This window comes from Geospiza fortis, unplaced genomic scaffold, assembly GCF_000277835.1.
Source record: "Geospiza fortis unplaced genomic scaffold, GeoFor_1.0 scaffold56, whole genome shotgun sequence".
Taxonomy (NCBI): domain Eukaryota; kingdom Metazoa; phylum Chordata; class Aves; order Passeriformes; family Thraupidae; genus Geospiza; species Geospiza fortis.
The window spans coordinates 203,903-219,077 of NW_005054413.1; the positions used below are offsets into that span (position 1 = coordinate 203,903).

Here is a 15,175-nt window from a genome sequence, read left to right on the forward strand (position 1 = left end):
GTCATGTTGGCTACAGCACCATTAAACCCAGAGTGGAAAAAATAATGAGTGTTTGCCAAAAAGACAAAATTAGCAGGGAAAGCTTCTAAGACAGTATGCAAACAATAGAGTGTGGAAAAGCAATTAAAACACTGAATGTGTTATTTTTCTATTTAAGGCAAAGCACTTAAACAGGTAAATAATGAATAAGCAAGCCAAAAAGAACATAATAAGCAACTGTAATATAAGCACATATTTATATGGCACCTAAACCTTTGTAGTAACTGACTGTGATTGTTAGATTAAATTAAAAGGGAAAATACACAGAACCAACCCCAGAAGGGTCAAATATGAAATATCAGTCAGCAGGCGAAATGCCAGGAAATTCCAACCTCCATAGTTAATAAAGAACTGAACAAAAAGATGAACCTTAGATTGTTCTGTTGAATAAGAAGGCTTAGACATATGAAAATGTATTTTTTGCACAAATGAATTCCAGAAGGTATGTATCTTTAGTGAGTTGGGCTGACCTACCAAGCTTCAGCTTGGTACACACAAAGTTGTTCCTGCTCAGCACAGTGGCAAAAAAAAAGCTTAAAACCTCTTAAGGGTAGTTCCACGAGTCTGTTGCATTATAAAAGGTTTCATAACTCATTTCACAATGTAAGAGTACTGGCCAAAAGTCATTATTAACATAATAATTTGCTACTTAGGTATGTATATAATAGTAGTTAATGCATGCCTAGGTTGTAATGCATGTAGGAGTCCAGCAAGGGCAATGAGTGGAAGCAGAAACTGTTCAACTGAATGAGACGCAGTATCTTGAGTTTTCTCATTCAACATATCAGTAAGTGTTGGCACTTTTCAGCCTGTCAAACAACCACAATCCCATCAGAATGATGTCTTCAAATGATGCAAAGTAAAGTCACACATAAAAAGTACCTTGATCTGTAATTTCTTTCAGGACCAGACATATTTTTTGGAACTGCTTTAAGCCAATTACACCATAAATTGATTCTTTGTAACTTTCATTCATCTCCTCATAATGCCTTCAATTTCTATTGTATTTTTAATAGCTAAGAGCAAATTCATAGCCAAAGAAGAGCAAATCAGCTTCAAAGACTGTGCTGAAGCTTTCAAATCTGGACTGACAACAAGTGGAATCTACACTTTAACAGTTTCAAACACTGCACAAGAGAAGAAGGTAGGATGACTATAAAGAGTTACCTAGCCATACTGCATGTTAAAGGCTATTTGATCTGGCAAATATGCTATTTTAAAGGCTAGTTATTAGTGAAGTTTACTACTTACCAAGTTTTTTTATAAGCTTTTAATCACTCCTAGATCTGAGTATCTTACAGGAAGAAAAAAGTCCTTCAGGTGAAATCTTGTCTCAGTTGAAATGAATAACATTTTGTTGTGTGCTTCATCATGCCAGAATTTAATTCTTTTCTCCACATAATTAATGTAATTAAATCAATAAGGTGGTGTAATTTCTTTATAAAATCTGTAACTCCAACAGAGTTGCTCTGCATGATCAGCAGACTCCTGTCTCCTTTAAGTTCTTAGTTCCTTCATATGCCCAAGGGGGTCTTTAGGTGGCAAAAGGAGGTAAAGTCAGGGGCATGGAAATCTCATGGATTTATACTCATGGAAGCAATCTAGTAGTACTGGACTAATGTATGGGTTTCAGTTCTTGTATCACAGAGTTTTAAGGACATTTGTGTAACAAGTAGATTAACAATTAGACACTGTCTAACAGAGAGGACTTTTCTGGGAAATACTGCCCTGGAAAATACTACTACTGATTCATATAAAAGGTGAATTTGCAGGGGTTCACTAGATCAGTTTAAATTCCTCTATGGATATTTTTCCCCTATGTGTTTAACTGAAATGAACTTCAATGTCAATTTAAGTTAAAGCAGTATGCCATACCTCTGTAGAATGCTCCATCTACTGAAGTAAATAAAATGATAAAGCATTGGAGAGTATAATTTAGTTGAAACAATCAATAGAATCTGAAAGGGAGAAAAGTCCCAGGTGAATTGTGAGGATAAAGAACCAAAAACCTGGAGCAAGCATTCAGAGGAGTGGGGCTCCCATGATAAAGGTACAGCAGGCTGAGGAGGCTAAGGAACACATGAATATAAAAAAATGCTTAATATATTTCTTAGACAAACATGAAATAATTATATTATGTTTTTATTTTCTATTTTCTACTGTAGATATTTCCTTTAGACAAAAATTGAAATATTTTACAGAACTCCTAAGGCTCTACTTTATTGCATAAAAAAACTAACAGAAAATGTAAAAAAGCAGTGGAAAAAGAGGTGCAATGTGGGAAAGAAATTGGTAAAGCTCTGACAGAGAAAGCATTTTTTTCCCAAGCAAAGGTTTAGAAATGAAGTTCACTGGTGACTAGACTTTGAAGCGCCAGAACTTCATTTTGCCCAAGCCAGACTGTGATCTTTACACTTACAAAGCTCTCAGCTAAAGGAAATAAGCAATTTGTTTAGATAAGATCTACAAAATACAATAGATAAAACCTGTAATTTTTTGTAGATATAATCCAGAGAAATTATTTGCAATCTGCTTCTCTGAGAGAAAAAAAAAAAAACAAAACAGCTGTCTTTCCTTTGGAATAATCTAGTCTAAAAACATCAATTTCACAGGAAAATGAGTTAGATAAGATGCATTGAGATATGCATCTTATCTAGATAAGATGCAATGAGATAGATAAGATGAGTTACATAAGATGCAATTTGATGTTTTATTGTACATGAAGATGAAAGGCATTTAAATAGCATAGATATCTACAATCACAATTTTAAAAGCTAAAGGAGATGAAAGCTACTGCATCTCCAAAGTAATGAAATGCAGCAGTCTTTGTTAGGCAACTCAAGAATTACATTCCTTGGATCTTTTACTATGACTTGTCTCAAGCTTTAATCTTTGATTTTAATTTTACTGTCAAATACATACAGAGCATGCATATTTTCTAAAAGCAGACACAGGTGCGTGACGTATTACAGAATAAAAATTTGTCATAAACCTTAACACTTAGCATTTTCAAAAGTACAAATTTCCTAGACTATAAAACATGAAATGCTTTACATTTGAATATGGAGGCTTTACATTCTTAAGGCAAACATCCATTTTGATAATTTATTAAGTTAAAAAAAAGTAGTTAGAACATAAAAATTTCACTTAGAATTAAATCAGTCATTTAATAATATTAAAGAATTAAAATCTTATTCTGTCCATTTCAGACAGAAAAAGACAGGGAAGGTTTTACTTACCGCATGACATTGAAAATAAGAGACTAAAAAGTTTTAACCTGATGCTGATTTTTGATACAAATATAAATAAATAAGAGCAGTTGTCAAGGGAAGTGAAGGTTAGGGACAATCAACATGTTACACCATTTTCAACTGTTTATGATGTGGATAGCTACTCAGACCAGGAAACAGAGTGACCTTTTTTATTTGCCAAAAGTGCTGCACTGCTGTTTATGTTTTTGTCTTTTCCTCTTGTAACACCTTCTGACCCAACAGGCTTATAAACAACTTCTGTGTAATCTGTAACTGATCCCACGTTACTAATTTGTCTCCCATCATAATCCAAAACTAAGGAATTGCATATGACTACTGAGAGGAAAACAATTATTTAATTCCATTAATATTTTCAAACTTTCCTGTTCTGCAACAGGACAAAGCTAATTCCTTTTAAAAACACTGAGGAAAACAGCAAAAGACTGCTGACACGAGGAGAAATGGCAGAGGCAAAACTATGAAAAGTCAATAGTTTTATGCTTACAGCAACCTCATGAACCAATTAGACTGTAGTTCTTATCTTGTCACATCTTTAGGAGATAGCAGAATACAAAACTCACTGGACATAATGACTCCAAAGTGTTCAGACAACAGCTGAAAGTGATGCAAAAGGTCACTGCAAAGATGTGGAGACTGCACTTGCTTTGCTATAAAAACTGCAGTGGCTCTTCATCCTGATAACTCAGCCTGAGCCTTACCATTCCCAAAGTAGGTCTGAAAATACTTATAACCCAAATACCCTCTTACAGTGCTACAGCTGCTAGAACTGCAAGTCCTGAAGCACTTAACAAGATAAATCAAATACTCCCTGTTCCAATTTGTTGTAACTTGAGAGGCTAATCTCCTTATTCTTTTTGGCATCTATTTGAAGACTCCTGCTGCCTGCCTAATCTTGGTATCTATTTTTATTAGTTTCATGAAATGTTACATATCTTTCTTTTGAATATAAAACTTAGAATAGGTTGAAAGGTCAAAGTTCTCTTCTAGTAAGAGTGTTAAGAGAAAGACTTAGAGTTGATTAACATGAAGTTTTTCTTGGTGTGGAAAAATTATACTCCCAAATTTATTTAAACTTCTAAAAATTGTTACTGGTAAGAAACATCTACTTGAGGTTTTTATGGTCATCTCTTCAATTTCTCACTATATTTTTCAGTTCCTAGTAAGTTGCTTTTTCATTTGGGAACTAATTTGCAGTACCCCAGCATTTATCTCAAAGAATCTATAGTGTCTATTAATGCTAGTTGTCTTACTACTCACTTAAAAAATGGATACTACCTGTAACAGAAATATATTATGACAGACATTCACAGTCATTCACTATTTATATTTTAATCTCATTAGAACAAAATCGAGTGCTATTTAAAGGTATTGACTTTTTCAAAGTGTTAATCCCAACTAAATAGAAATTTAGAAAACAGGCATAAAGGAAATTGCACATAACATTCAAAATCATTAACAACTACAATAGCAATATCAGACTGAATCCACAGTTCAAATAAATTAATACATGGCCTCCCACTGTACATAGTTAAAAGCTACATATTTCAGAGAAGGGTGAAACAGTTCTATTGTCCATCTGGCTGCTTATACTGTTCTTTTAAGTGGGGTGAAGCTTCAGAGTCAACAACTTTATCTACAACCAGTGATATTTGATCATTGTTAAATCAGCTTTTTAACTTGTATGGATGCTTAAAAAAAGTATTTGCATCTGCTTTTGCCCATTCCTAGTATCCCTCTTCATAGTCCTCCGTGGAAATTAGTTTTCACATATACATTACACATCATGAGTTAGCCTTCTAAAACAGATTTATCTTCTCTTACAATACCTTATCTTCAGCCTTTCCTTTGAAGGGAATTTTTATTTTAACTAAATTAATCAACACATTTTTATCATCACACAATTACCAGTCATTAAATACAGATGTTAGTAAAGCCAAACAAAAAAGACTTTGAGGTGTAAGGAATTGCATACATCAGTACAAATTGACTTTTCAATTAAATTCCATTCACAATACATACTTTAAAAGGTAGCCAATTTTAATCCAACTTATCCAACTTTTTTCCTTATTTATTTTATCTTCCCTAAAAATCTCCAACTGAACATCGTATGATTTTCTGATGTTGAACAGAGTCTACTGCAAGCTTAAAGCACAGTATCTGCTTTGGATTTCCAATGTGCCACAGCCTGTTGAAACACTAATATATTTGATATTTCAGCTGTAAGGATTTTTTTTCCTTTCAAAGGTCTGATGCCTTTCAACAGTATATATGACACTGCTTGAACTGTAAATACTCCGATCTATATAAATATATAGATGTGAGTGTATAACATACGTACAATGCACATACCCTAAAAGAGTGAACAATATTGAAAACTTAGTAAGGAGCACACTACTTCCTCAAATGACACACATAATACTACCACAGCACAGAAGGAAACTGGCTTCACTGCAGTCATACTTTTTCAATGAATTTCCAGGATGTCTAACAGTTCAAAGAGCTCAAATCTCCTAACTGCTAACACTGATAAGACAGTCTCCTATAGAAGAGGCTGAAAAAGACATTACAGCTTTAGTGCCACGCAGTCATGATTTGGGGCAATTATAGGCATATTGTGACAAGCAGCAGTTAGGCAAGAAGTAAGACTACTGAGGGAACTGTTAAACAATGAAGGAAACATCCAAATTAATAATGAAATACCTGCCTAGTTTCTTTTAAATTCATTTATTTAATTACAGATGAAATATCCTATTGAAGTGTAAGAAGTCAGGTCTTGCCTGTACTACTACAAATGGGAAGATACAACTTCACTTATTGGATGAAAGATCTAGAATACAGATTAGAAGTTAATGTAATTCAATACTCAAACTAGAATTCAAAAATTTTCAAAGATGTGATGTGGTTCTGAAGAAGGCTCTGAACTTCAATATCTTGGAAGGAAGTGGTCAAAAAAAGAAGAAACTTCCAAATGAAAAAACATTAACTGAGAATTCTCCAACAGGAATTCTTGTACAAGAAATTCAATATATTTCTTAAAGATAGTATTAGTACCAACATGCAATTTAAAGAGATACTGACTTCAGTTTGACTTTCATTGTACTGTCTTACACCATCTTAGCTCCACTGACTTCACACATCTAGTTATAAGTTCTGTTAGTTTTGGAAAAGCAGAATTAGATGCAGCAATTTGAAATCCTTTCAGGAAAAATTGTACTAGATATTCTCATATTCACAAAATTTTATTATTAATTTATCCCCTACTTCTCCCAAACATCACTCAAAAATTCCAAGTAATTTTCAAAAGACTTTTTTCCCATTAGCATCTCTGCAGTATATTTGCACATTCAGTAATACCTTTGACCTCTGCTGCTGAAGTGATTTAATCTGGGAGACTGATTGAACAAGTCACCTATAAACTTGAATTTTACTGTGCCAGGGATGCACTTATTGGGTATTTGAAAACTGAGTTCAGTGAACTGATTATTACATGTCAATCTTTTCAAATTTTTAGCAATAATTTTGTAAATTCAAAGGTGATTTATGAATATTTGGGAACAATTTATAGTTGTTACTTTTTGTTCAAGCATAGATGTTCATTGCAGTCTGTATAATAACATGGCTTTAAGATGCAACTTTCAGATAATACACCTACATTTAACTTTGTGGTCAGACCATTTGCAAAGGCACTGAACAACAACTGTGATAATAAAAATATATTTCAGTTTGTTCATGGCCTGGACTTAACAAGTATCTATGCTCTGAAAAGTCATGGGAAATTTGAATGGATCTCTCACAAAAAAGATGGAGAAGTGACAGGTGTCATTTGTTAAGGTATTCTGTTATGTGTGATATATACTGAGGAATCCCATTTATTTGTGGCCAACCACAACTGATTTGTATGAAAGGTGTGAAAACTTGCATTTTTAGGTTAACTCATATTTTGCGCATGACTTGCCACTATATAGAAGGATGCAAATTACATGATTTCTGGTTTTGTTTTGCTGTGACTGCATGCCCTTAGGCTGTTATATGCTTACTTTGGTAGGCCTACTGTGACATGGAAACTGGTGGAGGAGGTTGGACAGTTATTCAGAAACGAGAAGATGGCAGTGTGGACTTCCACCGGACGTGGAAGGAGTATAAGATGGTAAACAGTGTTCACTGAAGCCTTAATATCAGCTGTTATTATTATCTGAAATCTAATATGCTAAATTTATACTAATAGCATCCTTAGAATGTAAGCAACCTTAAAAAGTTCTCTGTCCTCAGATGCTCATTTTGAAAATGTCAGAATAGTGTAAGTTGTTTGCCTAAGCAGACTTGCAAGTGTGATGTTTGTTTTTAAAGAGAAACCTTACTTTTTTTTAATCAACTGTTCCATCGTATGTCTACATTTTTTGAGTTGTTTATATTTGTGTTTCTAATGGCAACAGTAGGAACTGCTCCAAATCTACTAAGTAATATTGATTCAGTGTTTCAGATTCCTGAGCACATCCTTGCTGAAATCAACTTTTTGAAACATTACAGATCAATAATCCCCATGGACACAATAAAATTCTTAGTTGACAGGCTGAAAACTATTAAACTTAAAAATTGATAAAGTGATCTTTTCAAACTGAAATGAAAAAAACCCACCCAAACAAAACTATTTAAATTTGAATTACAGGGATTTGGTGATCCTGCTGGGGAGTACTGGCTGGGAAATGAGTTTGTTTCTCAACTGACTAATCAGAAGCGTTATGTTCTTAAAATACAACTGAAAGACTGGGAAGGAAATGAGGCATATTCATTGTATGACCACTTCTCTCTAGCAAGTGAAGAACAAAAATACAGGTAAGCAGAAAAATCAGATCTAATTAAAAAAATGTTCTGATAGTAATCTTTCTAAACTGTGTAGATGCATGGCCTTATTTCATACAAATCATGACTATTTTCCAGCTCACTCAGAAAGTAATGTTTTCTTCATTTTTCATCTCTTGCCTAAAAAAATAATTTCTTTTTCCAGAGGAGAAAATGTGTATTTTACTAGTGCATCCTGAGTGGGTATAACACACAAAACACAAAGATGACGAGATAGTATGGAACAAGATAGGATACATGTGCCAGTATAGTGGGTGACAGTGCACAGTCACTAGGACAATAGGAATCTGTCTGCAGTTGCTATCAAATTCTGATTCCCTGCAATAAATATATTTCTGGAAGGTGGATGACTAAAATGAGTTATACTGCAAGGATTTTCCTTGTCAGTGGCTTTTAGGAACTGTTCTGTCGTCATAAAGAGCACACAGAAGTGAGGTGGCCTTATCCTTCCATGACCCACTGGCTAAAATTCTCAATAACTCTCTTATCTGTGAAAATGGAGCAAATGTGCATTTCACTCATCACCAGCTTGTCAATTTAAAGACCAAATTTTAATGGACCTATTATTTATGCTCTAATCCTGTAAAATGTAAAGGTTCACAATTTCTTCTAAATTCTTGGTTAAAATAAGAAAGAATACAATTTTAAAATAAATATTTAATATAAATATGATCATAGTATTATATACTTTAAATAGTATCATAGTATTACACATTTTGAAACAGTACCAGCCACAGCAGAAATATATGGGCATTTCATAGTTCATTCACCAGGCTCTCTGTAAATGCAATATAGAGTTTGATTTATTATAGAAGAAACTAAACACTTCACAGTATAACAGATGCTTTCCTACTACATGGTCCATGAAATGTTTCTTTGTAAGAATCTTGCAGATTCATGGAGTTTTGGGTGACCGAACAGAAAAATGGTCTACATTTTTAGATGATTTTCTCCAAGATCTCCAGCAACTATTTGTTGTAAATAAAGTTAACCTGATACCTGAGAGACCTGATGCTGTTATTTCAATTCAGGTCTTATATGCAAACAAAGCAATTCAAAACTATCAGCATCTGCCCCCCACAAAATGTTAGATCTTAATGCCTTGGTAGTATTTAGTTGTCTCAAATCCAAAGTAAATATTTTTTCATCTGGAAACAGTCAGAATCTACAGCAGAGATTTTTTTAAAGTAATGCATTAAAATACTTAGACAGGCAACTTTTGCCAAAAGGGGTGATTACCCTTGTCCATTTACAGTATTAAAAGATAATTACTGAAAACTAAGATGGTAAAAGCAATTTTATTACAATATGCAACCAATCAAGGAATTCATCATAAAATTGAGTGTTTTAAAGAATATATTTAACATTATGAAAAGGAAAAAAATCCAAAGAAAGTATTCAGTTAAGAACATCTTCCCTGTCCCGTTCCTGGCAATGTTCAAGGCCAGGCCGAATGGGGCTTTGAGCAACCTGATCTAGTGGAAGGTGTCCCTGCCCATGGCAAAGGCGTTGGATCTAGATAATCTTTAAGGTTCTTTCCAACTCAAACGATTTTTTGATTCTGTGATCCATTACATTAAAAGATTAATAGATCCATTACATAAAAAGATTAATACATTCTGAATGCTGGAAAGATTATGACTTGGGCCATAAAACTGAAATTTCTTCATATTAAACTGAGATCAGAATGGACTTTTTTTGAATCAGACTTCCTGATCTCAAAGCTATGAAGTCAAACCAGGTTGCTCAGAGTTTTTCATTTGGGTCTTGATAACCTCCCAAGGTTACAATCTACTTGTCTTTCCTCATGGTAGAAAGCTTTTCTGATATGCAGTCAGAACATCTCATTCCAATTTCCATCCTCATATTCTGTTATACTAAACTGTACCTTTAACAATTTCTGGTTAATCACAAATAAATAATACTATGCTTATAATAGCCTTCAGATGATATTTGAAGACCCAGCCTAGGCTCATACCTTATACTTGTAACCTTTAATATAATTTATGTTAGAAATTGGCTTACATAATTTTGAACTCATTTAAGAAAAAACAGTAATTTTTAAAAGATATTTTAAAGAAAATCTGTAATGAACTGATCTTTTGAAACCCAAATGAATAAAAATTAATTAATTATATTTTAAAATGGGGAATATAAAATGGGTTAAAATAATCTGTTCAATTACCAAAGACAATTTCTGTCATAAGCAGAGAATTATATGCAAGATGAAGACTGATTGGGGGACAAGTTAATTCTCCTCGGACAATAAGATCTCCTCTTTAACCAAATAGACTGCCTCTGAGAAGCATGAGCTATTTGATACAGAAATACAATCACCCAAAAGATATTGTGGGAGCAGAGGGTTCAAGTACTTCCAATTCAAGGCAACACAGGAATAGCTGTGTAATTGTCCTGCCCAGTTCAGTGCCCTGTGTCTTTCCTCACTGAGAGGGCATTGGCACCCATGCAAGCAGATCCCAACAGCAGCAGCCTCACTGAAAGCTTACCTTGCCAGTTAATTGAAGCAAACTGAAATAATTGTGAAGAGCTAACGCTAAAATTTATGAATGATGTGAAAAGGATAAGTAACTAGGACAATGGAAAGGGAAATATTGAGAAACTTCTAAAATATCATTTACTAGCTCAGAATTAATACTCCTAGTAAAGCTGTCATCTCATATATCTGGGGTTGTAGCGCTAAATTGCTGTGTTGTACTAACAGCAAAATGGGCATAAAAAAAGTTTTGGTTTAAACTTCTGAATGTAATAAAAATTATTGCATGTACTGTTGCATTGAAAAACAGAAGCACTTTCAGTATTAATTAATACATGATCTGCATGAAAAATCCTAGAAGTTACTACCTACTTGCTCTCTTTTTCTTCTAATATGACATGAACAAACACATGTTCATTAGAATATTGTGCTGACTGTTTCTGTTCATTTGAAAACATTGTACTGAAAAACAGCTTACAGCAGCACATTGGCCAGAAGAGAATTAAACAATTTGAACAGGATATTTATTGCAAATTATGCCATCATTATTTTGCAGACATCTTCCATCAACTTCCACGTAATAATTGTTTTTCCATTTTTCACTTCTACAGGATTTACCTTAAAGGACTTACTGGGACAGCGGGCAAAATAAGTAGTATAAGCCAACCAGGAAATGATTTTAGCACAAAGGATGCAGACAATGACAAATGTATTTGCAAATGTTCACAAATGCTAACAGGAGGTATGAATGTTTTTATGTTTCTCAGTCTTCCTATTTTTATTGGCACTGAAATTTTCTATGGGATAAATAATTTTTACTTAGTAAATTTTGATAATTAAAAAAGTTCAAAACACAGATAGAAATACTAGTATGGTGACTCTAGATGAAGTATTTTACCATTTGATGAAAGTTAGTTAGAATAAAACAAGAGTAGTGAAAACTGGAGGGAAAATAAGTCCCTGAAGTTGGGGTACAAGAAAGTCTTTAATTGTGGAACTAATCAGAGACACAGCAGATTCCTCTTCCAAGGAATGAGGTACATTCAGAGATCAAAATACAACTCCCTGCCAAAAACCTCTTTCAGAGATTCAGCTGTCAGTGAAATGGCTCCTGGTTTTTCAGGCATAAGCCCTTTCCCTAACTACCCAAGATGTAAAACCCCCAAGAGCTGCTGCGTGCAGCAAGTGCCACAGAAGGGTACAAGAATTTAATTCCTTATTTCAATATAGTTATGAAGTGGTAAAGATACACCACAGATATATCTACATTTTTCTAATGATTGTTCACTAGTTATATTTGAGTTTTAGGTGGTTCTATCTTCAACTACACAAGTAATTCCATATAATATGTTCATCTAGAATTCCACATTCTGAAATGTAAACAAGTGCTTTGTAAATTTGGCTTCTCTTCATGTTATCTCTTAAGCAATTGTTCATTTTCCTATAGCACAAGCTCCAAGAAAAAAAGACAGCTTCAGTTTATCCAAAAGGATAGTTGGAATACTGCCCTGCAAAACAGAACACACACACTATCGCCACCATAACAGAAATATAAAAATATTATTTTATTAATAAAAATAATTTTTTCTTATGACCCACTAAGAAGTCAGGACTATACGGATACAAAGTACATTTGGGCTGTTTTTTTCTCCTTTTCCTTCTTATGATGTTTCAGGAGGTTTTGAACTAAACAGCCCAGAGAACTGAATAATTCCTTTAGAAAGAATTAAGAATTTCACTCATTAAATCTGTGAAAAACAGGAGTTTATCAAAGAGTAGATAAAACCAAAGGCAACTCAGTATCATTATAATTCAAGTGTGTTCTGCCCTCAGACTGTCAGAAATGTTTATGTGGATAATAAATTGATTCAAGAATACGGAATTGATACACAAATACATTTCTTTCTTCAAGTCAAGTATTTTACATCGACACTTCCAAATCATAAGAACAAAAAACTGGGTTTCGATTCCTTTCTCATTTCCAGACAAAAAAGTGACCTTAAATATTATTTTGAGAATTACTTCTACTGATGTTTGTCTTCTGTCTTGCAGGATGGTGGTTTGACGCATGTGGTCCTTCTAACCTCAATGGAATGTATTATCCATTACGACAGAACAACAACAAGTTTAATGGGATCAAGTGGTACTACTGGAAGGGCTCAGGATACTCTCTCAAAGCTACGACGATGATGATTCGACCAGCAGATTTCTAAATGCTTTGTCATTATGTGAATTATGTATTGTATAGTCTTCAAAGACTTATTTTACCAAGCAACTTGTCTCATTTTTTCAAGCCCAGAAATATGCACTAGTGTTCTGAAGGGGTCAGTACAGTACAGTTCCTGAATTGCAATTGTCTTGATCAGCTAAAGCTCATATTATTCAACCAGACACAATGTCTAAAGCATCGACCTGATATAACAGTGATTTGGCCAAATGGCTCAATAAAAAGAACATCCAAGAAACCGTCAGACAACTTCAAGGACTCTGTTTTACTGATCATTTATGTTATGTATGTGTTAGTAAATAACTGGAACTGTGAAAAAAACCCTAAAATAGTTTTAGGAATATGCATTTCGCCTCACCACTGAACTTTAAACATTAATATAAAACACTTAGCTAGTTCTAGCTTAGTTCTGGCTAGATCTAGAACTATTTATCGTTCTGTGTCATGTGTGCCCTATATGTACATAAAAAAAATAAAAATCTTTTCTGTAATTAGCTCAATACTATAGTTAGGGAACACATTCTTTTCCCCCATAGTCTCCTAAACAACTTTTTACTCTTATTTGAGGATTTTTTCCAGTAGCCTATATGACTATGTTTAACAGACGACAAATAGCATTTAAATAGTGTGCATTTATTCTTGGGAAATACCATTTACAAAAGTCATAATTTTTTCAGTCTGTTTCAGTCACTGTCTTTAAATTATAGAAAATCCCTATGGATTACAAAACAGCATGTATTCCTATACATTTTTATGAAGATTGCACTTTTTTTTCCTTCCCTTGTCATTTACCTGTAAAATAACTGACCAGTATTTTGTAAACTGAGACAACGGCATTAACACCAGATGTCCGGTTGTCTGTGACAATCATGTATCACCTGGTGATGTAATATAACTATATGTTTTGTAAAAATAACCTGACTGAAAAACATATGTATGTTCTTTGATACAATTAAATTTATGCTTATGACTTAAGATATAAATTACTACATTTTAAGAACAGGAAGAAAAATAATCTGAAAATTATCTAAGGTCACGCTATGGTTTTTTTTCAGTAAGGTTAAGACTTCTCCTTAAAAATTCTCTGTAAGTAGGCCCTCAATGTACACCACAATGTGAATAAATTACTCAACTGGGTGATCTTTCCTTTTTTTTTCTTTCCCTTCATTTTATTACTATATGCTTTAAAATTGCAAATCAGATTGAGAAGATATTTCTTCACACATCACAATAATTTAGTAGAGGTTTTTTCCAAATTAAGTTTAGTTTTTAGTTCTCATGCTTATTCTTTGCCTAATATTTTTATAAAACTTTGATTTCAGCAGATGACTGAATTAGTTACAATGCAAGAACTTAACCCAAAACAAAACAAAAACCCCAGACATATTTCCAGAAGATAACAAAAGGTGTTTTAAGGGCAACAAGGCTTGTGAAAGGCCTAGAAAAAATATTGTACAAGGAGGGGTGAGGGATCTGGGGTTGTTTAGATGGAGGAGGCTCAGCAGGGACCTCATCACTCCCTACAATCACCTGAAAGGAGGTTGCACTGAGGTGGGGTCTGATCTCTCTTGTACACTGCTGGCAGTGACAGGCCCAGAAGAAACAGCCTTAAGATTAGTCAGGGCAGATTCAGATTAGATATCAGAAAAAAAATTTCAGTGTTACAGTGGTCAGGCATTGGAACAGGTTGCCCAGAGAGGTCGTGGAGTCACTATCCCTAGAGGTGTTCAAGAGGCATCTGGATCTGGTGGGTGATGCTGTTTACAGGTTACAGGGGAAGTGCTGAGTGGACAGTTGGACTGGATGATCCTGTAGGTCTCTGCCAACCTGATGATTCTATGTTTCTATCTTGAAAATAGTAAGTGGTTTTGAGAAAGATTGAAGAAATCTCTCCATTTCAAACTGACAATCATTAAAGCTGCTATCAGAGTACCCCACCACTCACACTACCACCATTCTTCTTCACTGAAAATGTGTCCTCATTACTAAGTGTTGTAGAGAAAAAAAACCATTTCTAATATTACTTCATGATGTGATTTTATATAAACCTAAAGAATGTGAATTAATAGTCACTGTCTGAAGAGTTCCATAAAATAATCTCTATGTATTTGAAATTGCTGTTTAGTATTTTATTATTTTTCATAATAAAAACTTGTAAGGGTATACACATCCCAAACTAAAAAAAAATACTTCCCAAAATTGCTTTCACAAATTTTCAAGAAATGTCTTAGAGAGAAGTCTAGAAGAATCATTACACTAGTAGAGGGGCCACACACACCAACA

General features: G+C 33.9%; 2 protein-coding genes across 5 annotated transcripts in view; one reads left to right on the forward strand and one right to left on the reverse strand.

Moving 5' to 3' along the window:
* Window positions 1–14,038, forward strand: part of ANGPT2 (angiopoietin 2) — a 41,543-nt gene extending 27,505 nt beyond the window's left edge. For both annotated transcript variants that reach the window (XM_005426384.2, XM_031061420.1), the window contains 5 exons: window positions 1,056–1,183; window positions 7,357–7,458; window positions 7,978–8,144; window positions 11,277–11,407; window positions 12,718–14,038. In XM_005426384.2, coding sequence (XP_005426441.1) covers window positions 1,056–1,183; window positions 7,357–7,458; window positions 7,978–8,144; window positions 11,277–11,407; window positions 12,718–12,878 — 689 coding nt within the window. In that variant the 3' untranslated portion in view covers window positions 12,879–14,038. The remainder of the gene's footprint in view (window positions 1–1,055; window positions 1,184–7,356; window positions 7,459–7,977; window positions 8,145–11,276; window positions 11,408–12,717) is intronic.
* The window catches only part of MCPH1 (microcephalin 1), a 118,206-nt gene that overhangs the window by 62,694 nt on the left and 40,337 nt on the right, over window positions 1–15,175 (reverse strand). The gene's annotated exons all lie outside the window — the stretch shown is intronic.